This window comes from Triticum aestivum, chromosome 6D, assembly GCF_018294505.1.
Source record: "Triticum aestivum cultivar Chinese Spring chromosome 6D, IWGSC CS RefSeq v2.1, whole genome shotgun sequence".
In the NCBI taxonomy this organism is placed as follows: domain Eukaryota; kingdom Viridiplantae; phylum Streptophyta; class Magnoliopsida; order Poales; family Poaceae; genus Triticum; species Triticum aestivum.
The window spans coordinates 298,580,648-298,598,562 of NC_057811.1; the positions used below are offsets into that span (position 1 = coordinate 298,580,648).

The 17,915-nt window shown below is 44.3% G+C and overlaps 2 protein-coding genes across 2 annotated transcripts; one reads left to right on the forward strand and one right to left on the reverse strand.

The window, feature by feature from the left end:
- Positions 1-2,978: 2,978 nt before the first annotated feature.
- On the forward strand, positions 2,979-14,768 carry LOC123144752 (probable E3 ubiquitin-protein ligase ARI8). The gene is made up of 15 exons (XM_044563976.1): positions 2,979-3,368; positions 6,088-6,212; positions 6,467-6,569; positions 6,898-6,988; positions 7,949-8,121; positions 8,426-8,530; positions 8,610-8,698; positions 9,373-9,480; positions 9,563-9,653; positions 9,740-9,829; positions 13,144-13,191; positions 13,354-13,425; positions 13,517-13,616; positions 13,694-13,820; positions 14,094-14,768. The coding sequence occupies exons 1-15, from the start codon at positions 3,213-3,215 to the stop codon at positions 14,377-14,379; spliced, it is 1,764 nt and encodes a 587-aa protein (XP_044419911.1). The 5' UTR covers positions 2,979-3,212; the 3' UTR covers positions 14,380-14,768.
- Positions 14,769-15,170: 402 nt separating this feature from the next.
- LOC123144753 (nicotinamidase 1) lies at positions 15,171-17,310 on the reverse strand. Its single transcript, XM_044563977.1, has 5 exons — positions 17,023-17,310; positions 16,444-16,627; positions 16,106-16,239; positions 15,837-16,022; positions 15,171-15,390 (listed from the first exon to the last, which is right to left on the reverse strand). Exons 1-5 carry the CDS (start codon positions 17,176-17,178, stop codon positions 15,313-15,315), a joined length of 738 nt encoding a protein of 245 aa, XP_044419912.1. The 5' UTR covers positions 17,179-17,310; the 3' UTR covers positions 15,171-15,312.
- Positions 17,311-17,915: the final 605 nt, after the last annotated feature.

Consider the following 17,915-nt stretch of genomic DNA (forward strand, 5'->3'; position numbering starts at 1 on the left):
TGGGATGCAAAATTCCCCGTGGTCTGCCTCCAGTCCGATCCGATTATAGACCTAGGGTGGGCCATCTGCAATGCTCAATGACTGGATCTGATCTAGTGTCTCGTTTAACAGCGAGAGGTCGGCCGGATTCATCTCATGGCATCTTTCGGAGTTAACCTCCGGTATGCCAGCATAGGGAGCGCGCTCAGCCAGAGCTGACCCCTAGTTCTCGGACGCCGAGGCCAGATCCAAGCTCAAAGCTAGGTCCGAGGTAAAGGCCGACCCGGAGATGGGGTCGGGAAGAAGGTCCAAAGTTGAAGCTTCGGGATTTGCGGGCTCCTCAGGTAAGACTGGGAACCTGGTAAAGATTAGATCGCCCCGGGCGTCAGCGATGTACTCTAGGTTGCTGAACTTGATTTCCTATTTAGGGGCGAAGTTGTTGATCTGGTCAAGGTGACCGGCCGAGTTGGCGTGCAAAACAATGCCGCCGAACGCGAAGAGCTGGCCGGGGATGAAGACGTCCCCGGTGCGGATGCCATCGCTGATGACTAGGCGAGCCATTGATCCTTCAGCGATCCCACAACGGAACTCTCAATGAAAGCACCAATGTCGGTGTCAAAATCGGCGGATCTCAGGTAGGGGGTACCGAGCTGTAGATCTTGGATCGATGGAAACAAGGAATGGGGAGACAGTATTTACCCAGGTTCGGGCCCTCTCGAAGAGGTAAAACCCTACGTCCTGCTTGATTGTATTGATGTGTTTGTACGATGGTTACAGAGTTGATCTACCACGAGATCGGATGAACTAAACCATATATGAGTAGGATGATGGTTCCTCTGGGCTCTACGGACTAAACCCTCTGGCTTATATAGACACCAGGGGTACTTAGGGTTACACATGGTCGGTTACCATCAGGGGATAAACATGCCATCTTCATTATCTTGACTTGGAAGATACACCAAGGCTTCGGAGGTTTCCTTCCTGAACACGGATTCGCTTATAGCTCGGCCTTCCAATGACGGATTAAGAGCGCCCCCCCTGTCCGGCCCATGAAAGATAGACCGGCAACCCGAGGACCCCTTGGTCCGGGACACCCTCTGACGTGGTGGCAGTGTTTGGCCCTAAGTATCTGAGAGAGTCAAATGCCATAGATACAACCCGGTTGTTGGCGATCAATGCAGATAGAGGCTTTCCGGGAATGCTTGAAGAACTGTCCATTTGCTTGACAGGAGCAGTACAAGGGGCAAGTGAAAGGTTGCACTGTCATACTAGGAGTGGTGGCTTTACAAGATCTTTGGATATGGCACTCTTTCTTCGACATGGCTGGTTCTCATAATGATATCAACATGCTTCAGCGTTCTCCATTGTTCGCAAGGCTTGCAGAAGGCCACAACCCAGAGGTCAACTTTGAGATCAATGGCCATCATTACAACAAGGGATACTACCTAGCCGATGGTATTTATCCTCAGTGGTTAACTCTTATGAAGACAATAACCAATTTGGAAGGAGAGAAGAAACAGATATTTGCCCAAGCACATGAGAGTGCTAGGAAGGATGTGGAGCGTGCTTTCGGTGTGCTACAATCTCGATGGGGCATCGTTCGCCACCCTGCACTCACATGAAGCACCAAGAAGCCATGAGAGGTGATGCATGTTTGTATGATCATGCACAACATGATCATGGAGGATGAGCGTGATGGCAACATATACGACCAAGGGTTTGAATCAAGGTGAAAATGTTGTGTCTAAGCACCAATAATCAACAACGTTTGAACAATTCACCCAATTTCATCAAAATATGTAATTGGCATATTCATATGCAACTCCAAAATGACTTGGTCGAGCACATGTGAAATCACATTGGCAACTAGTAGATTTATCGGTTCGTTTTTCTTTTCCTTGTATTTGTGACAATTTAAATTTGGTTGTAAACTTTGAGCTTTTTATTCGGTTGTGAAACTATTGATTACTCTCTCCATCCCATAATATAAGAACGCTTTTGATACTAGTATCACACTCTTGTATTATGGGATGGAGGGGTATTACTGAACTATGTGATATATTTGGTTGTAAACTAAATGCAATGTTTTATTTTAGTTAAATTTGGCCGCTCACCAACCGGGACGGACCAAACGCGTCGGCCACGTTGGGCGCACTAGCAACACGTCCGCACAAGAGGTAGGACGTCGCTTCTTTGCACGATTTAAGTGGACAAAATCCGAAGAAAAAGGATGTCCGATTAGTGTCTCGTTGGAGTTGGTCTGGCCAACTCCACCACATGACCCCATTTTGTCCAGGTGTGTCCGTTTGGGGTAAAACGGACATACCAGACGACCCAACGGCAGACCCCATTTTATCTTTTTGTCCGTATCGTGTCCGTTGTACCCCATCTCTGGACCAAAGTTGGTCTCGTTTTGAGGCCAAAGCGGACACACACAGACACTTTCTGGCCACTCCTCGTCCGCCTTGATCCGCTGCATGTGCAGTGTGGCCCGCCTGTCATACAAATAAAAGGGCCCACCAACCCACCCACCCACTACTGCATGCGACGGGCGGGCTCGGCGAGCGGTGCGCGGGCGGGGCGAGGCGGGCGCGGGTGGGGCGGGGCGAGGCGTGGCGGGGCGCGGCACGGCGAGGAGCTGAAGGGTAGGCAGATAACTTGGATTCGGTCGCTGCGCTGGGCGCCTTCAACAACGAGCGGATACACGTGTCCATTTTGCTATCTATTGCCGTCCTAAACGGACGAAATCCGAACAAAGCGGACGTCCGTTTGGGATCGTGCGCTGGAGCTGTCCTCGGAGCCGTGGTGTGGCAAAGAGCTATTCGGACACGGAGGGGCGAGGCACTCCTGTTTGTGAAGTGAAGATGAAGATTCATGCCTCCCTTTCTGGTGCAGCGCAAGATTCCTTCCCATGAAAGGAAAAGGTTCCGTCTGGAAAGCACTGTTGTTACCAGAGAAGCAGAAAATAGCAAATTACACGCGAGAAAGAAAACGTGCGGAAACAAACAAGGAAGGAGAAAGCTCGCGGCTTCCTCTGCCCCGAGCGAATCCCACCCATCCTCTTCCTCCCCCCCACGTCTTCCTCCGCTCCACCCCTTTCCTCCTCCCCAACTCCCGTCCCTCCCCCGAATCCGAGCCGCTTGTTCCGTCCAAACGGTGGGGCGCGGCTCCGATCCGCCCGATCCGGGTCGCTCTCGAGGCTCCGGCGCGCGCGGCGGCGGCCGGTGGCGGCGATGGATTCAGAGGACGACACGCGTGACTCCGCCGACGAGGACTTCTACAGCGGCGGCGAGGCGGGCCTCGCCCTCAGCGACGACGGGGAAGCGGACTACGACTTCGCCGACCGCGACTCCGATGACTCGGATGACCTAATCTCCCACAGGCAGCAGGTGATCATCGATTGGCGTCCGGTCGGTCCCAGTATAGAAATAGCTTGTTCGAGATAATCGGAATGGGAGATGCAGCAGCGCCGGAGCGGCCATGTATCGGTGGTTCTGTCTGCCCCTTCACGATATAGGATGGATGATGTGGACAGAAATGCTCTCGCGTATACTACTATATATAAATAGTGGATAGAAATGTGACTGGTTGGATGATCTAGATATTGCTTTCGGTTGCCCGTGTGATTGCCTGACGTGGACGAAGAGCTCGATCAGAGTCCTTTCCATGGATGAAATGTGCTTATATAAACCGGAGGGTGGTTCTGTTTATGTCCTACGGTAGGAAAAGACAAGCCGGGCATTCCCGATAAGTTACTTCTGGCTATCGGATAGGTGCTAGCTCTGACTGGTGTCCCGGCATGCGAAATTCACTTTGTGTTGTAGCTTGTAATTCACAGTGTGTCGCACTGCTTTATGATTCCAGTTTTGGTTGCTGGTAATAAGTGGTAATGGAATATAGCATGATAGGGAGAGAGGTGTTTAGGGTAGGACTGTTGGAAAGCATGAAAAGGAAAACTTCTAAACTGGGGACTAAATAATGGTTAGTATGTATTAGGCATGTACTGACATGCTACCCTGATGCAAGGATATACCAGTCTAATTGGTATGTTTCTGAATCTGACTTTGTGAGGTTTCCTGAAGCTTGCTGGTTTGATTGGAGCTGGCAGTTTTTCAATGTATCATTTGATGGCTCTAGCCAAAAGATGGTGATTAATTCGCAGGTCATACTAATTAGGTGAATACACGAGTCTTACTTAGTGTTTACTTACTCACAGTCGACGGAAATTTCTATGTGGGATGCAACTACTCTTCTAGCTTCAAACTATGAAATAGGGTACCTTGCATGATCGTGGCACAGGTCGTTAAATTTATTTCGTTTTGATTCACTATTTGTAGTGATATTCTGTCTAAATATCAAGAGATGAAACGTTTAGGAAAAGAAAAGCTTTTGAAGCTTATGGTACACAACTCTAGCGTGTTGATTCGGGGGTAGAATTTTGTTCCTCCCTTATGCAGAACTTAAAATGATAGGATTGAACACATCTTCCATTCGTTAGTGCGCTTCCCATTCATACTGATTTTCAGTTTTAATCAGATGCAAACAGAAAAATGTTCCTTGATACGATGTTGTGATATATTTTTTGGTGTACTTTCTTCGTGAAACAGAATTGACATTCAGTATACCATCATTTTGTCATGATATGTTTTCTAGATTTTATTCACACTTTCGTCTGATGTACTTGCATTCTGAAGCGTTGTGATGTGAGTGCATCAAGTGCTGTCCAATCTGCAATAGCTGATCGTGTAAAGTGTTGCAGTGTTGCTTAACATAGACCACTAAAGGACTGGTATTTTCTTTGCTTACGCAATCAAGTAACCCGACAAGTTACTGTTCTGGTTATGGAATATTGTTTGGAAGTGCATAGTTAACTTACATAGGCGTTCATCTTGCATGATGATGTTAAATTATAGCAAGTCCAAGATCTATTGATTTGGACATGGAGCATTAAATCCTTTATAAAAAATGAACCAATTTAGTCTCTAGAAAGTTTCTATGATAAATGAAATGTCCAGCTCTTAATACCCTCGTTTCCATCTTCCTCTACCATCGTCCCCCACCCTCCGATATCCACTCTTCTCCTCTTGTTTTCCTTACAAACTCCAGTTTAACAGCAGATTTTCGCACTTCCCTCTTTGATCTATTATGGATGACCTTGAGCTGCGTTCAGTTCAGAGGGTCAGTCAAGAAGAGGGTTATATGCAAATGGTCAACGATGGGAAATATATATAGTTAGCAAAGAAGTGAAAAGTCACGGAGCTAGATTTGAGGCCGTTTGATTTGTAGCCAAATTTGACTACACTTTTGGATGGCCCACCTCACTGAGTGTGCCACTGTGCACACAATGCTTAAATTTGGTATAATCGTTGCTGCAATCCAGGTAGCTTTTGAACGTAGAAGTCTATATTATTGTAGAATTGTAATGATATCGGTATTGTGCCACACAAATAGAGTTATAACAAACCCATTTTTTTTAACAATATTGCCTTTTTTTTGTTTTTTTGGGACCTTTGACACATAAAGTCCGGGCCTCCAGGGTACATTTTGGAGACAATGTATTGAGGTTTGGGCTATTAGCATGTAAACGCATGTCATCAGTCGCAAGTCAATCCAAGCTTCTCTCTCTGCACATGCTTCCATGTGTTCTTCGAGGCTGAATAATATACTTGAAATCGTAAGGTTGTACTCCCTCTGTTCACTTTTATAAGGCGTTGAAGATATTTCAGACAGCATGCAAAGCAGGTCAATTTCAGTTGTCTGAAATGACTTATAAAAGTGAACGGAGGGAGTAGCAAATTTCTTCCTGGACGTTGAAAAATACAACCAACAGAATGCTTATTTTGCTTTTCTTTTGCCTAGATTTTTTCCTGGTTATGTACTCCATGAGTTGGTGATTTTTGGTGTATGTACCTGTCAAATAGTCATATTTTACTGCCAAAGGATTTTTTATTTACCAACTACATGCTGGTTTGACCAAGATTAACTTTTTTTTCTCTCCATTTAATCTAGCGATGAACTGGCAGTACTCAGCTTATGTGGTTCTTAGGTGTTCATTTCACCTTATATCTATGTTTATCTTACTATACTATTTTCTTGTTTATATTCCAGCAAAACTACAGTGTACTGAGTGAAACTGACATAAAGCAACATCAAGCAGATGACATGAATCGGGTTTCAACTGTTCTTTCAATTTCGAAATCAGAAGCTTGCGCCCTTCTTCGCAGTTATAACTGGTAATAGGCATCATTACATCTGGCATGGTAGTTGCATGCTTAAATAGTTGTTTTTATCTAAGTTTAAGCACAAAATAGGTGCAGGCGAATGAGATACTGCTATATTAGGATCATACTTCTTTGGCCCTTCCTTCTCGATGGCAGCGCTGCTTGTATCTTCTTTTTTGTGACAGCTTCTGTAGGCGGTGATATTTAATTTATGTTGCTCGCAATATTTCCTTTCTGTAAAGGCATTATAAAGTTTCTTCTTGCAGGAGCGTTAGTAAGGTGCATGACGAGTGGTTTGTTGATGAAGCACGAGTTCGTACTGCCGTTGGTTTACCGGAGAAGCAAAATGAAATGCCAAATGAAAGAGAAGTAAGGCTCACTATTTATTTATTTTTGCTCTGTTGCCCAAGCATATTCCGCCCTTTGGACAATATAGTATTCTTCTAGTTGACGTTTATATTATTGGATTGCCTGTATATTTTGTAACCCGTGGAGTTAGTATGACCTGCCTGGTAACCTGTATTTTACTGGAGAAAATGTTGAACAGTAGGCTTGTTATTTTGAATGCTTGCGGCAAAGGGATGGGCTTGCACCCTTTTATGTTCTAGACTAGACATGCTAATGAAAACATTCCCGTACATGTAGGTCATGTGCATATAAACTCCACTTCTTACATTACTTATCTATCCTTTAACAGCTTACGTGTGGGATTTGCTTCGAAAGTTGTCCACGTGAGTCAATGGGTGCTGCTTCATGTGGGCATCCTTTCTGTGGTGTATGTTGGAGAGGTTCGTTCTCTTGTTATCCCCTTGCTTTGGATGGTCATACTTTACACTGCCCTTGCCTAGATATTGTGCCATGAATACGCTTGGTGATGGACCTAGTGTGCCTAACTATCTATTAAGTTACCCTTGATTTTTCTTCTGACTGAACACATAGATGTTTACCGTAGCTGCATTTGAGCATATCTTCCTCAATCAAAGTTGAGCATGTGGGCATTTTACTGGAGTGTGTTCCTGAATATGCTTTTCTGAAAGAAGCATTGATGGCAATTTATAGTCATGCGTGAACACAAACAAATGTATTATGCTTTTTCCTATAGCGTGAACGCAAACAAATGTATTATGCTTTGTCCTGATAGGTTGCAAGCCTGCAGTGTTATTGTTGCACAACATTGGCCATGCTCCTCCAAATTGATAACTTTTTTTTTTGTGGTTCTCATTTCTTATATGCAATAATATCACTTGTTGGGCATAAATGCTGTATTTGAATGCTCTAGGGTCTAGCCGCTTGGAGTTATATATTGGATAGTATATTATTACCTGTTTGGACCATTTTGAAATTGAGTAGATAAAAAGTCCATAGATTTCCAATTTAACATTCTATATTTTTCTTTGGTCACTTAACTAGAAATATAGAAAAACCCATAACAAAACCAAATGTCATGTCCAAAGACAGATATCAGCTTTCCAGTGTTTCAACGTGATGCCATCCTTATTCTCCTCTTGCAATCTGGTTCCTTTTTAGTTCTTTTTGCATACTTTGTGAACCATTTAGTCTATATGCCCCTGTGTTTCAATTTTATCATTTCATAACGATTTGAGTTTTTGTTCCATCGTTTCATGGAATGCTTTCAGTTTATCTTACATCTTCTAATATAACCTTTTTCTTGTAATTAAATGCAATGTTCAAAGATTTTAGCTTTAATGTTTAGTTGGTGCTGATAAAATTTCCGGTTTTATTGACAGGCTATATTAGCACAGCTATAAATGATGGTCCAGGATGTTTGATGTTGAGATGTCCTGATCCATCCTGTTCTGCTGCTGTTGGACAAGATATGGTTAATTTATTCGCTAGTGACGAGGATAAGGGGAAGTATGAACGATATCTTTGCAGATCTTACATTGAAGATAATAGAAAAGTAAGTCCACATCTTTCTGAATTTTATCTGAATTCAAAATTTCTTTTCCGAGCACCAAGTGCTGCTCAGTTAGGGAAGGGTGGTGACGACCACACCTGGCCAAAGGATTCAGAATTTGGCATTGCGCAATCCTTTGTTCTGGCACCTATTCTTTTCTTTGTATTTGATTTTATATATCAGAATTTCTTGTTGGTAGCTGATAACTGAAAAAAAATGCTTAAATGTCTTGTGTATTTCACTGCCGTCTACTATCACCTTTTGATTTGCACCTCAATTATCACTGTGTGTCATTTATGTTGAACAGACAAAATGGTGTCCTGCTCCTGGCTGCGAATATGCTGTGGAATTTGTGGTTGGCAGTGGCAGCTATGATGTTTCTTGTGGCTGTTCTTACGGGTTCTGTTGGAACGTGAGTATTTCTAGCTGTAGCTTATTTGTAATATGTTCAGTCGAGCTTAGAATTAAGAAGTCGTGTGATTTTTTTTCAGTGCACGGAGGAAGCTCATCGCCCTGTAGACTGTTCCACAGTTTCCAAATGGATTCTCAAGAATAGTGCGGAATCCGAGAATATGAACTGGTACGTCTTCTCCCAAATTTTGCATTGTCTATCCAACAGCATGGTCATGTCAATGAAGTATTACTATCTCTGATTTCCAAGTGTGCCAAGCTTTGACATGCGTATGTTTGTGTAACATGTATACCGGCCCATCTGGTCTTTAACCATCTTCTTTGTATATCTAATTGCTAATGGAATAAGACGCACAGTTGGGACTAGCAAGTTGTCTACTCTACCAACTATTTGCTCATTCTCTCCACTTCCCTATTGCTTACCAGTTACTACCTTGCTTCTCTTTTGAAATTCTACTTGCCATATTTCCTTACTGAACCAAATTAGGTTTCTTCACAAAAATGCTTGTTGTAGATACCCGGCGTACATGATCCGCAAATTGGACTGCAAAGCCTTTTCTTTCTCTCACATATCTCTATTTTTGGCTTCTCTAAATTGTTCCATTTCACCCCCACTAGTGTTCTTTCTAACATGTATCCTTCTAGGGTCTGATGGGCACTCCCAAGACTTTTTTGCTTAGTTTGTGCTATTCTTTTCCCAATCTTTACTAACATAATGGTGTTGTTGTTCAGTCAATGGAATGCTGCATCTGTGCAGATATAGTATGTTTTTACTTCGAGTTGTTTTGACTATCAACTATACCTTTTTTTCTTTCTTCACCACCTGTTGGTTCTGTTTTCCAGGATACTAGCTAATTCGAAGCCTTGTCCCAAGTGCAAGCGGCCTATTGAAAAAAACCAGGGCTGCATGCACATTACGTGCACACCGCCATGTAAATTTGAATTCTGCTGGTACACAATCACATTGCTGCTGCACTTCTGCTTATAGTTTTTTGCCATTTTAGATAGTTGACACATTATGCTGTGAATGCAGGCTTTGTCTTGGTCCATGGTCAGATCACGGGGAGAGGACAGGTGGTTTTTATGCTTGTAACCGTTATGAGGCAGCAAGGCAAGAGGGAGCGGTAATGGTTCACCTAGTCATGAACATTAAGTTATTGTATCATTAAATTATTTATGCTAATTCCTTCCTTCTACATTTCTGTTATAGTTTGATGATTCTGAAAGGAGAAGAGAAATGGCAAAGAATTCCCTCGAGAGATATACACATTACTATGAGCGATGGGCAGCCAATCAGTCAGTAAGTGATTTTCAACTCAGTTAGCAGCATTGCCACTCCTTTAATGTCAGGTCTTAAGTGGGTAAATAGTGAGCTAAACTCCTAAACATTTCCTATGCACTCAAGATAGCCTAGGCATGTAACTCCCAATCCAACAGATGAGATAATTTCTTATCATGTAGTGGTGAATCGTGAGTGAACCTTTGGGTGGTAATATACGTTGTCAGCTTAGCAATGAGCTCACGAATATCATGGGTGCATAATGTACAAATCAGTACTAAGCCAACTTGGAAGTTGGAAGTGGTGCTTGAATGACTGCTATACTGTTCTTAGTTGTAGTGGTGGTTTCTTTGCTTGTCAAACTTGCCAGGAGTTCATTTACGGTCGAAGACAATGCTGTATGTAGGATATTTCGAGTTTTTAAGATCTCAGTGTGGTAGGGTCAAAGAATAGAATATTGATGCTTGTTTCTCTCTCGAAACGCAGGAGAGCTGCATATCATTTCAATAAGAAGAAAGAAATAAGTACAAGGATGCGGGTAGAAACTCCGTTGACCCAAACACCTCAAACACAACCCAAAGGAACAAATAAGAACTCTCACCACACATAAAACAAAACGGCCAAAATCAGACAAAGGACGAGCCTAAACGTCCAAGGTAAGCATCCCAAAGAAAAGCCCCCGAAGCACCAAAGCTCCAACTGAACACCAGAGGGCGAACTCATTAGCAACTGTTAGCACTCAGCAACAACACGGAAACATTTGGTCTAGCGCCATTGAAAACGCAATCGTTCCGATGCTTCCATATTTCCCACGCCACCAAGACAATGAGGAGGTAAGCCCTTTCAAGAGTTCTTTGGAAACTTGAATGAGAGCTTGACCTCACCAGCTTGAGAACCGGCCAGTGGTGGGTTGCAATAGCAATTACGCCTAATCTTTGGAGAATATGAGACCAGACCTGCCTGGAAAAGACGCACGATACAAGGATGTGCTGAATTGACTCCTCAACTTGATCGCACAAGGGGCATGCAGCCGGGTGCGGCAACCCCCTTTTGTCCAGGCGGTCTACTGTCCAGCACTGATTATTGATGGCAAGCCAAATAAATAGCTTAAGTGCAAAGGAGCTCAGGTCCACCGGATTCTCTTCCAAGGGGCGAATCTGATCGCACCAATAAAGAAAGCCTCGTATGCTGATTTGCATGAGTACAATCCCGACCGCGTAAACCGCCAACGGTGCTGATCATGAACATCCTGTTGAAGGTGCAGTCCCTCCACTTAATCCCAAAACTGAAGGTATTCAGTTAGCACTTGGACAGTAAGGGCGCCCTTGATGTCTGCGACCCATCTCCGCTCCGTTAGAGCTTGAGCCACAGTGTGCTGCTTGACCGCTCTTTTGGAGATCAGCTTGAAAAGGTTTGGAGATCTCCTGAAGCCATCGATCAGACAAGAACAAAGTGGTCTGCCCATTTCCAACAATTGACTGAACAGCGACACAGAACAAAGCCAGAGCATTTCGAGGAACGAGGACGGGCAAACCAGACCATGGGTGATCCGCGCCAGTTTTCTGCAGCCATAACCCAACGTTGAAGGTTAGGAATACCAAGACCACCCTATTGGGTTGGTCGCTGGACTCGCTCCCGGGAGTCAAGGCAGTTGCCCCCATTAGCCTTTTCCTGGCACTTCCAAAGAAACCCCCTACACCGCTTATCAATGGCCTTGATCACCCATTTGGGAAGGCCCTACGCAATCATGAGATAAATAGGAATGGTAGAAAGTACAACTCATACCGTCACAACAAACCGACTAGTACGATTCATGAGTGATGCCTTTCGTCCAGGGAGATTGTTAGCAACCTTATGAACAAGAGGGTGGGGGTCTGCCTCGGAAGGCTTCTTGACCGTGAGTGGGAGACCCAAATAGGTGCAAGGGAAGTGCTTAATATCACAAGATAAACTGCTGGATACGACCTCCATATCTTCATCCTTACACTGAATTGGGGTAACGAGCTCTTGGACATATTGGTCACAAGACCTGAGGCATGGCCAAAAATGTTCAGAAGTTGCCTGATGTGAGGTCATTTGCAGCAGGCCGGAGAAACATCACTACATCATGAGCATAGAAACTGGTTGCAGCAAACCCACATGAGCAGCCCAGTTCACAAGAGTTCAAGACATCCATCACAAGGATAAATAACATAGGGGATAGGAGGTTACCTTGATGGAGGCCACGACGATGGAAGATGTGCTCATCCGGCCCACCATTGACTAGGAACTAAGGGAAGATGTGGAGAGCAGCAAACATGTGGAATTGCACCAACGTTGACCAAAACCTAAATGCTTTAAAACCTCAATGAGGAAAGGCCAAGATACGGAATCAAAAGGCTTTCTATATATCCAGTTTGAGTAAAATGTGAGGCTCCTTTCGTTGGTGCAAACATTTTGCCATTTGTTGAACAAGGAGAAAATTGTCATGAATTCTCCTTCCCTTGACAAAAGCAGATTGGTTTACAGGCACCAAATCAGGCAGCAAGGGTGCAAGGCTATTGGCCATGAGCTTAGCAACCAGTTTGGCAAAACTGTGGATAAGGCTTGTGGGCCGGAAGTCTCACCTGGATGGCATTGACCTTCTTCGGCAGAAGGGAGATGAGCAGAGTCGAGAAGTCTGAATTTGGACACATGACCATGATGATCAGCTGAGAGAGCTAGCAGCAGGTCCACTCTGATAATTTCCCAACATGACTTATAAAACAACCAGCAAGCCCGTCAGGTCCAGGTGCTTTATCAAACGGCAAGTCTTTGATGGTTGCCCACACTTCATCCTCCGAAAAAGGCTCCTCCAAAGAAACCAAATCATGCTGCTGGAAGTGAAAACCTGAGAGGTCCAAGGAAAAATCCCGAACCTGAGACGAACCAATGAGGTTTTCATAGTAATTCAGCACAGCCTCATGTTTATCCCCTCGGTTTGTAACGACCTGATCACCAACCTTCAACTTGGGTACAAAATTCTTCTTCTTACAATATCTGGAATGTTGGTGGAAGAAAGAGGTATTAGCATCGCCATCATGAAGATGAATAACACGGGACCGCAGCCGGGTGATACTGTGATCGTGGGAAGCCAAACCAAGACAATGCAATTTAAAGTTTCGTCCGCAGCCACTCATCGCCATTGGAAAGAGCCTAATTTTCAGTAGGCCAAGCTAAGGAACATAAAGATCTAAATATTTTGTTTGTTGCTTTGTTTTTTTCATTTTGATTGATGAAATAGTTAATGTACTACTAGCAACTCTTATTTTGCATGTAACATACAATATTTACGCACTATTTTTGTTATGATGTAGTCAAGGCAAAAGGCGCTTGGGGATCTGCAGAGTCTGCAGAATGATAAGGTAGCTGACATTCATATCTGTAACATCATTGATATTACAGGTTGCATCATTTTTTTTATCAGAGCAATGTCATTCAGGGCAGTGTTATTAGAAGGATTCACAATTTAATGCTAAAATTCTCCAATACCTAATGACTGTTATTTTGTTTGGTAAACCTTACAGCTTGAAAAGCTAAGTGACATACAGAGCCAACCTGAGTCACAGCTTAAGTTCATAATTGAAGCATGGTTACAGGTATGAATGACACTCTAGTCAGCAAGTGTCGCCTGTACTTTTGTTCAGTTTTCTGAGTATCTCACTCAGGCTGTATGGTTTCATTTTGCAGATTGTTGAATGTAGGCGGGTATTGAAGTGGACTTACGCATATGGTTATTACCTTCCAGACCATGAACATGCCAAAAGGCAGTTCTTCGAATACGTTCAAGGTTCGTATTTTTCATACTGTAGATTCCATTCGAAGTATCTATCACTAAAGGGTATCCTTTTGCTATTACTTATTCAGGTGAAGCAGAATCTGGTTTGGAACGCCTTCATCAGTGTGCGGAGAAAGAACTTCAGATCTATCTCGATGCAGACTGCCCATCTAAAGATTTTAATGACTTCCGTACAAAGTTGGCTGGATTGACCAGGTAATGAAACTCTTAGTGTATTTGTTCTGGTCAGTGTTGTTTCTGTCTAACTGGTGTCATCATCCTTAATATGGACATTAGAATAGCGTTTCCCACAATCATGTTAAGATACTGGTTTCCACGGTGTAATTATGTGGTGGTCTTTCTCCGTATGTATAACTGCAAAATTCTTGCAGCTTGTGCTTTTGTTATCCATAATTCAGTACTTTTCATGTCATTGCTGTACACTTATTTTACTCATCTCTGCTCAACAATTCTTTGTCTATTTAACAGCGTAACTCGCAATTATTTCGAAAACCTGGTCCGTGCATTGGAGTCTGGATTGAATGATGTTGGAGCTCATACCGGCCAAGGTGCATGCAGCAAGGCCGTAAGCTCCAAGAACCTTGGCGGTAAGAGCAAGAGTGGCAAGAACAAGGCACCTGTTGGTGCCTCGAAGTCAGGCAGCTCAACCCGTGGTATGGATGATGGGAACATCTGGGCCTGTGATCAGTGCACATTTGCAAACCCTAGGTCTGCTAGGAGCTGCCAGGTTTGTGACCATCAGCAGCACCGTTAAATCTTGTCAAGCATTGAACATATGGATTCGATTGGATTGGAACACCCTGTCCCGTGAATGCCTAGAGGCACATGGCGCATGAAGTTACTGGCCTCTAGGGCAGGAAAAAACGAGAGGGTGGAAATAGAAGACTCTGCTGCATTGGAAGCGCAGCAAAAGCTAAAGAGGTAGAATTTTTTGTGTCCTGGTTGTCTGTTAACCGACGATGCCCCAGCAGCCTCACTCAAATATCATGGCTCGTTTGTATATAACTTAGCACCCAGCCCTCTTGTCTTGTTTGAGAGGGGTATTGACGGGTGTTTGCCGATGCATGGACTGACCTCCTGTTGTAGTGTTGTACAACTGTTGTAAAAACTGTAATAATAATATATTGACCCGTATTGAGTACATTTGTTTATGTTCGCCTGTCTTTCAGGTTTTTTTTAATTCTATCTAATGAGGAAATAGTTGAACGCAAAAGATTTCCCTGTGGCAGGAGCAGCAGCAATATAGGTATAGGCACGCTTGTGCAGTGTGGCGTTTGCTTTGCTCCTATGGCGGAGCTAAAGGATCCTGTTTGAAGAACTGTAATTGTGAACTTACAGACCATGTGGACCTTTTTCCGTCAGCGGACAGCATACGCCCTGGCCCCATGGGTATGGTGGCACTAGGCAACACGCATCGTGAGGTCTGACGGGGAGGCTACCCGTTCCAATCTATGTCTATCCAAGCAATCTCATCAGCAGCTTATCGGTTCATATTCTATGACGCACAGCCTTGGAACCCAGAATATATGCAAACTACGCGGCATAAAAACACAGATTGGGAATGGTATCTATTCTGCGGCAGATACAGCATCTGATTATTCTACATAGAGTGGATAAACAGGACTACATAGAACTATATAGCACGGTCCTTCCAGCAAGACCATCAGACCTGATGAATGATCTAGTCTTATTCTTCAAGAATTCCGTCAACTATCTTGGCACCCCTTGATTTGGCCATGTAAAGTCCCATGTGATGCATAAGATCCTGCATCATTATGAAAGGTTAGCTGTAAGTCCATGTTTCTTTCTTTTAATGAGCAAGGGAACGCGCAAGATATCAAAGCAAATTTGCTACCGTTGTGTCTATGCAGTGACTTTCATGTCAAGAGAAAGCAGCTGAACTCTACGCGTAAATACTTCGCGGCCAACGCGACAATGCATTTTCCATGTAAAACTAGTGCACTTTTTTTAGGTAGAACACAATTTTCCTCTTTGTTGATGTTCTATAGCTATAAAAACTCCGGATCATATGGCATGGGATTTTGGTATGGTATATAAACTCTGGATGCTGGGAACTCCATCAATGTCGTCTGTTTTACAAAACCTAATACTAGCTAAAATTACATGCTCCAGAATACGAAAGCTATCTATTCTCTTTCTGAAGTCTACACTCTCACTGACTATGCATAGTAGAGTTTAGTGGCTGAGTACCTGTGGATGGGCCAAAGCTCCTTTCATACTCCTGGCTACTTCGACAGGGAGGTCAAATGTTGCACATCCCTCAGAATAGATCACAACATCTTCCAACGGGGGCACTCGGCCAATGTTTCTTGCAGCCAGCGTTGAACTCACAAAGTCCAAAACACAGTAGTCTGTGCATATTCCTACAACCAAAACCTGCATCAAGCAAATTCACGAGTCATTTATAATGGGGATCACACTTTTTTTCACCGAACACTTAAATAGGAAGGATCTCTTACGGTTTTGATCTGGAACTTTGCGACCCACTCGCTGAAAACATTGGACCCGTCCTTCTCAAATGAAGCAAGATAACCATCAATGCAGTCCTTGCGCCTCATTGTCACATTTGGATCATTCTCCAGCCACTCCAGAGCTGCATATGGCAGATTGAACTTCGTCAGAACCCAGATATGGAACGTATTCTGTTGTCATTCTCCCATATCTTATCAGGTTGCCAAAACCATCGATTTAGCATATCCCAATTCAACATGAAAGAATCAGTTCATAGAAACTGAACATGCTCTGCGAAAGGCTTAAGATAAGTAATAATGCAAAAAATGTGGAGCTGGTGTTTAACCTGGAACAAAGTTTTCTTCACCGGAACCGATGATACAGTGCGGCGGAAAAGGCGGCTCAGGTTTATCGGGGTGGTGGGTATCAAGGAACGCAAAGACCGGCCAGTTCCTCTGGCAGAACACCTTGGCAAGCCTGGTAGACTCCTCCACCATCTTCTCGATCTGCTTATTCGGCGTGACAGGGGCCTGCAAACGCCATCTTTCTTATAAGTAAAACGAGTAATAATACTTCATGCAGATTGATATTAATTCATGGGAGGAAGAAAAGGGAATTGGAGATTCAAGATGGGCCAGAAAGAGAAAAGAGACAAGAAATAAACACGAGACGGAGCGAGGAGTGCGTGACAAGAAGAGAACAACAAGAGCCGAGAAGCGAGGCAGGAGGAAGCTGCGAGAGGATATCTGGCCCATTCACTCGCGTCCCCATCGTAGAGCAACCAGCAAAACTCCAACTCTTTCGGCATGGTGGCATGCATCCACCGGACCGCCGAGATCCCGCAAGAGCCGATCAACCTCGCGCGAAGGATCTTCACTTTATAATATACTCAAAAACAGAGCAGAGGAGGGGGAGCAGAACTCACGAGGTTCCCGGCGCCGACGGTGCAGAAGCCGTTAACGAGGTCGACGAGGACGAGCCCCGTGCCGGGCGTCAGGAGGAGGTCGGCGTCCGGCAGGAAGGGCGCCGCCGAGCGGAGCAGGTCAATCGCGGCGGCGCCGCCGCTGGCTTCGGACCCCATGGAGATGCGTGAAGGGAAGGGGCGGTTGGTGGTTTGGGTTTGACTGGTCCCGATCAACTAGTACGTCACGAGCCCCGTTTTGTCTAAAATCTTTCTCGACCGGCACCATCCAGTTGTAACCCCGGGTAGAGGCGGGACCCGGATTGGCAAACTTAGTCAAACCGGAGTGGTTGGAGTGAGTGAGAAGAGCCGAGCTGATTTGCGGTGTCATTGACAAGCCAGGTTTAGGTTTAGTTTTATGACCAACGTATCATGTCGATTGGTTGCACGGCGCATCACGCCATTGTTTTTTTTTTCTTCGGAGAAAACTTCCGATCTATTCTCTTCAATCACGCCATTGTTATCTAGTATCACCGATGAGCAAACACATGAACCGGATTTTATACCATGTGTGTTTGAACATTGTTTTTTAGAGAAAAGGTGCTAGGGACGCTCGGCTTTATATTGAATTAATAAAAGCAGAGACGACATAGGAGTCAAATACAGAGTCGGAACAGATAATATCGCACACAATATAGTCCGAGGCTAGAAGCAGATTAAGTTCATGTAATGAAACATCAGAGCTAAGTCAAAAGTGCAGGCTCAAGCAACGACTTGATGGTGGTTGATGGCGTGGATAGCCCTAAGCTTGGACAGCACAACGTCAGCGTCTTTCTCTTTCCCAGAGGAGGTGGATATGCTGCGTGTCAAGAGAAATCAAGTAGTGGCGAGCTCTTATTTAGATATCTAGTAGATAA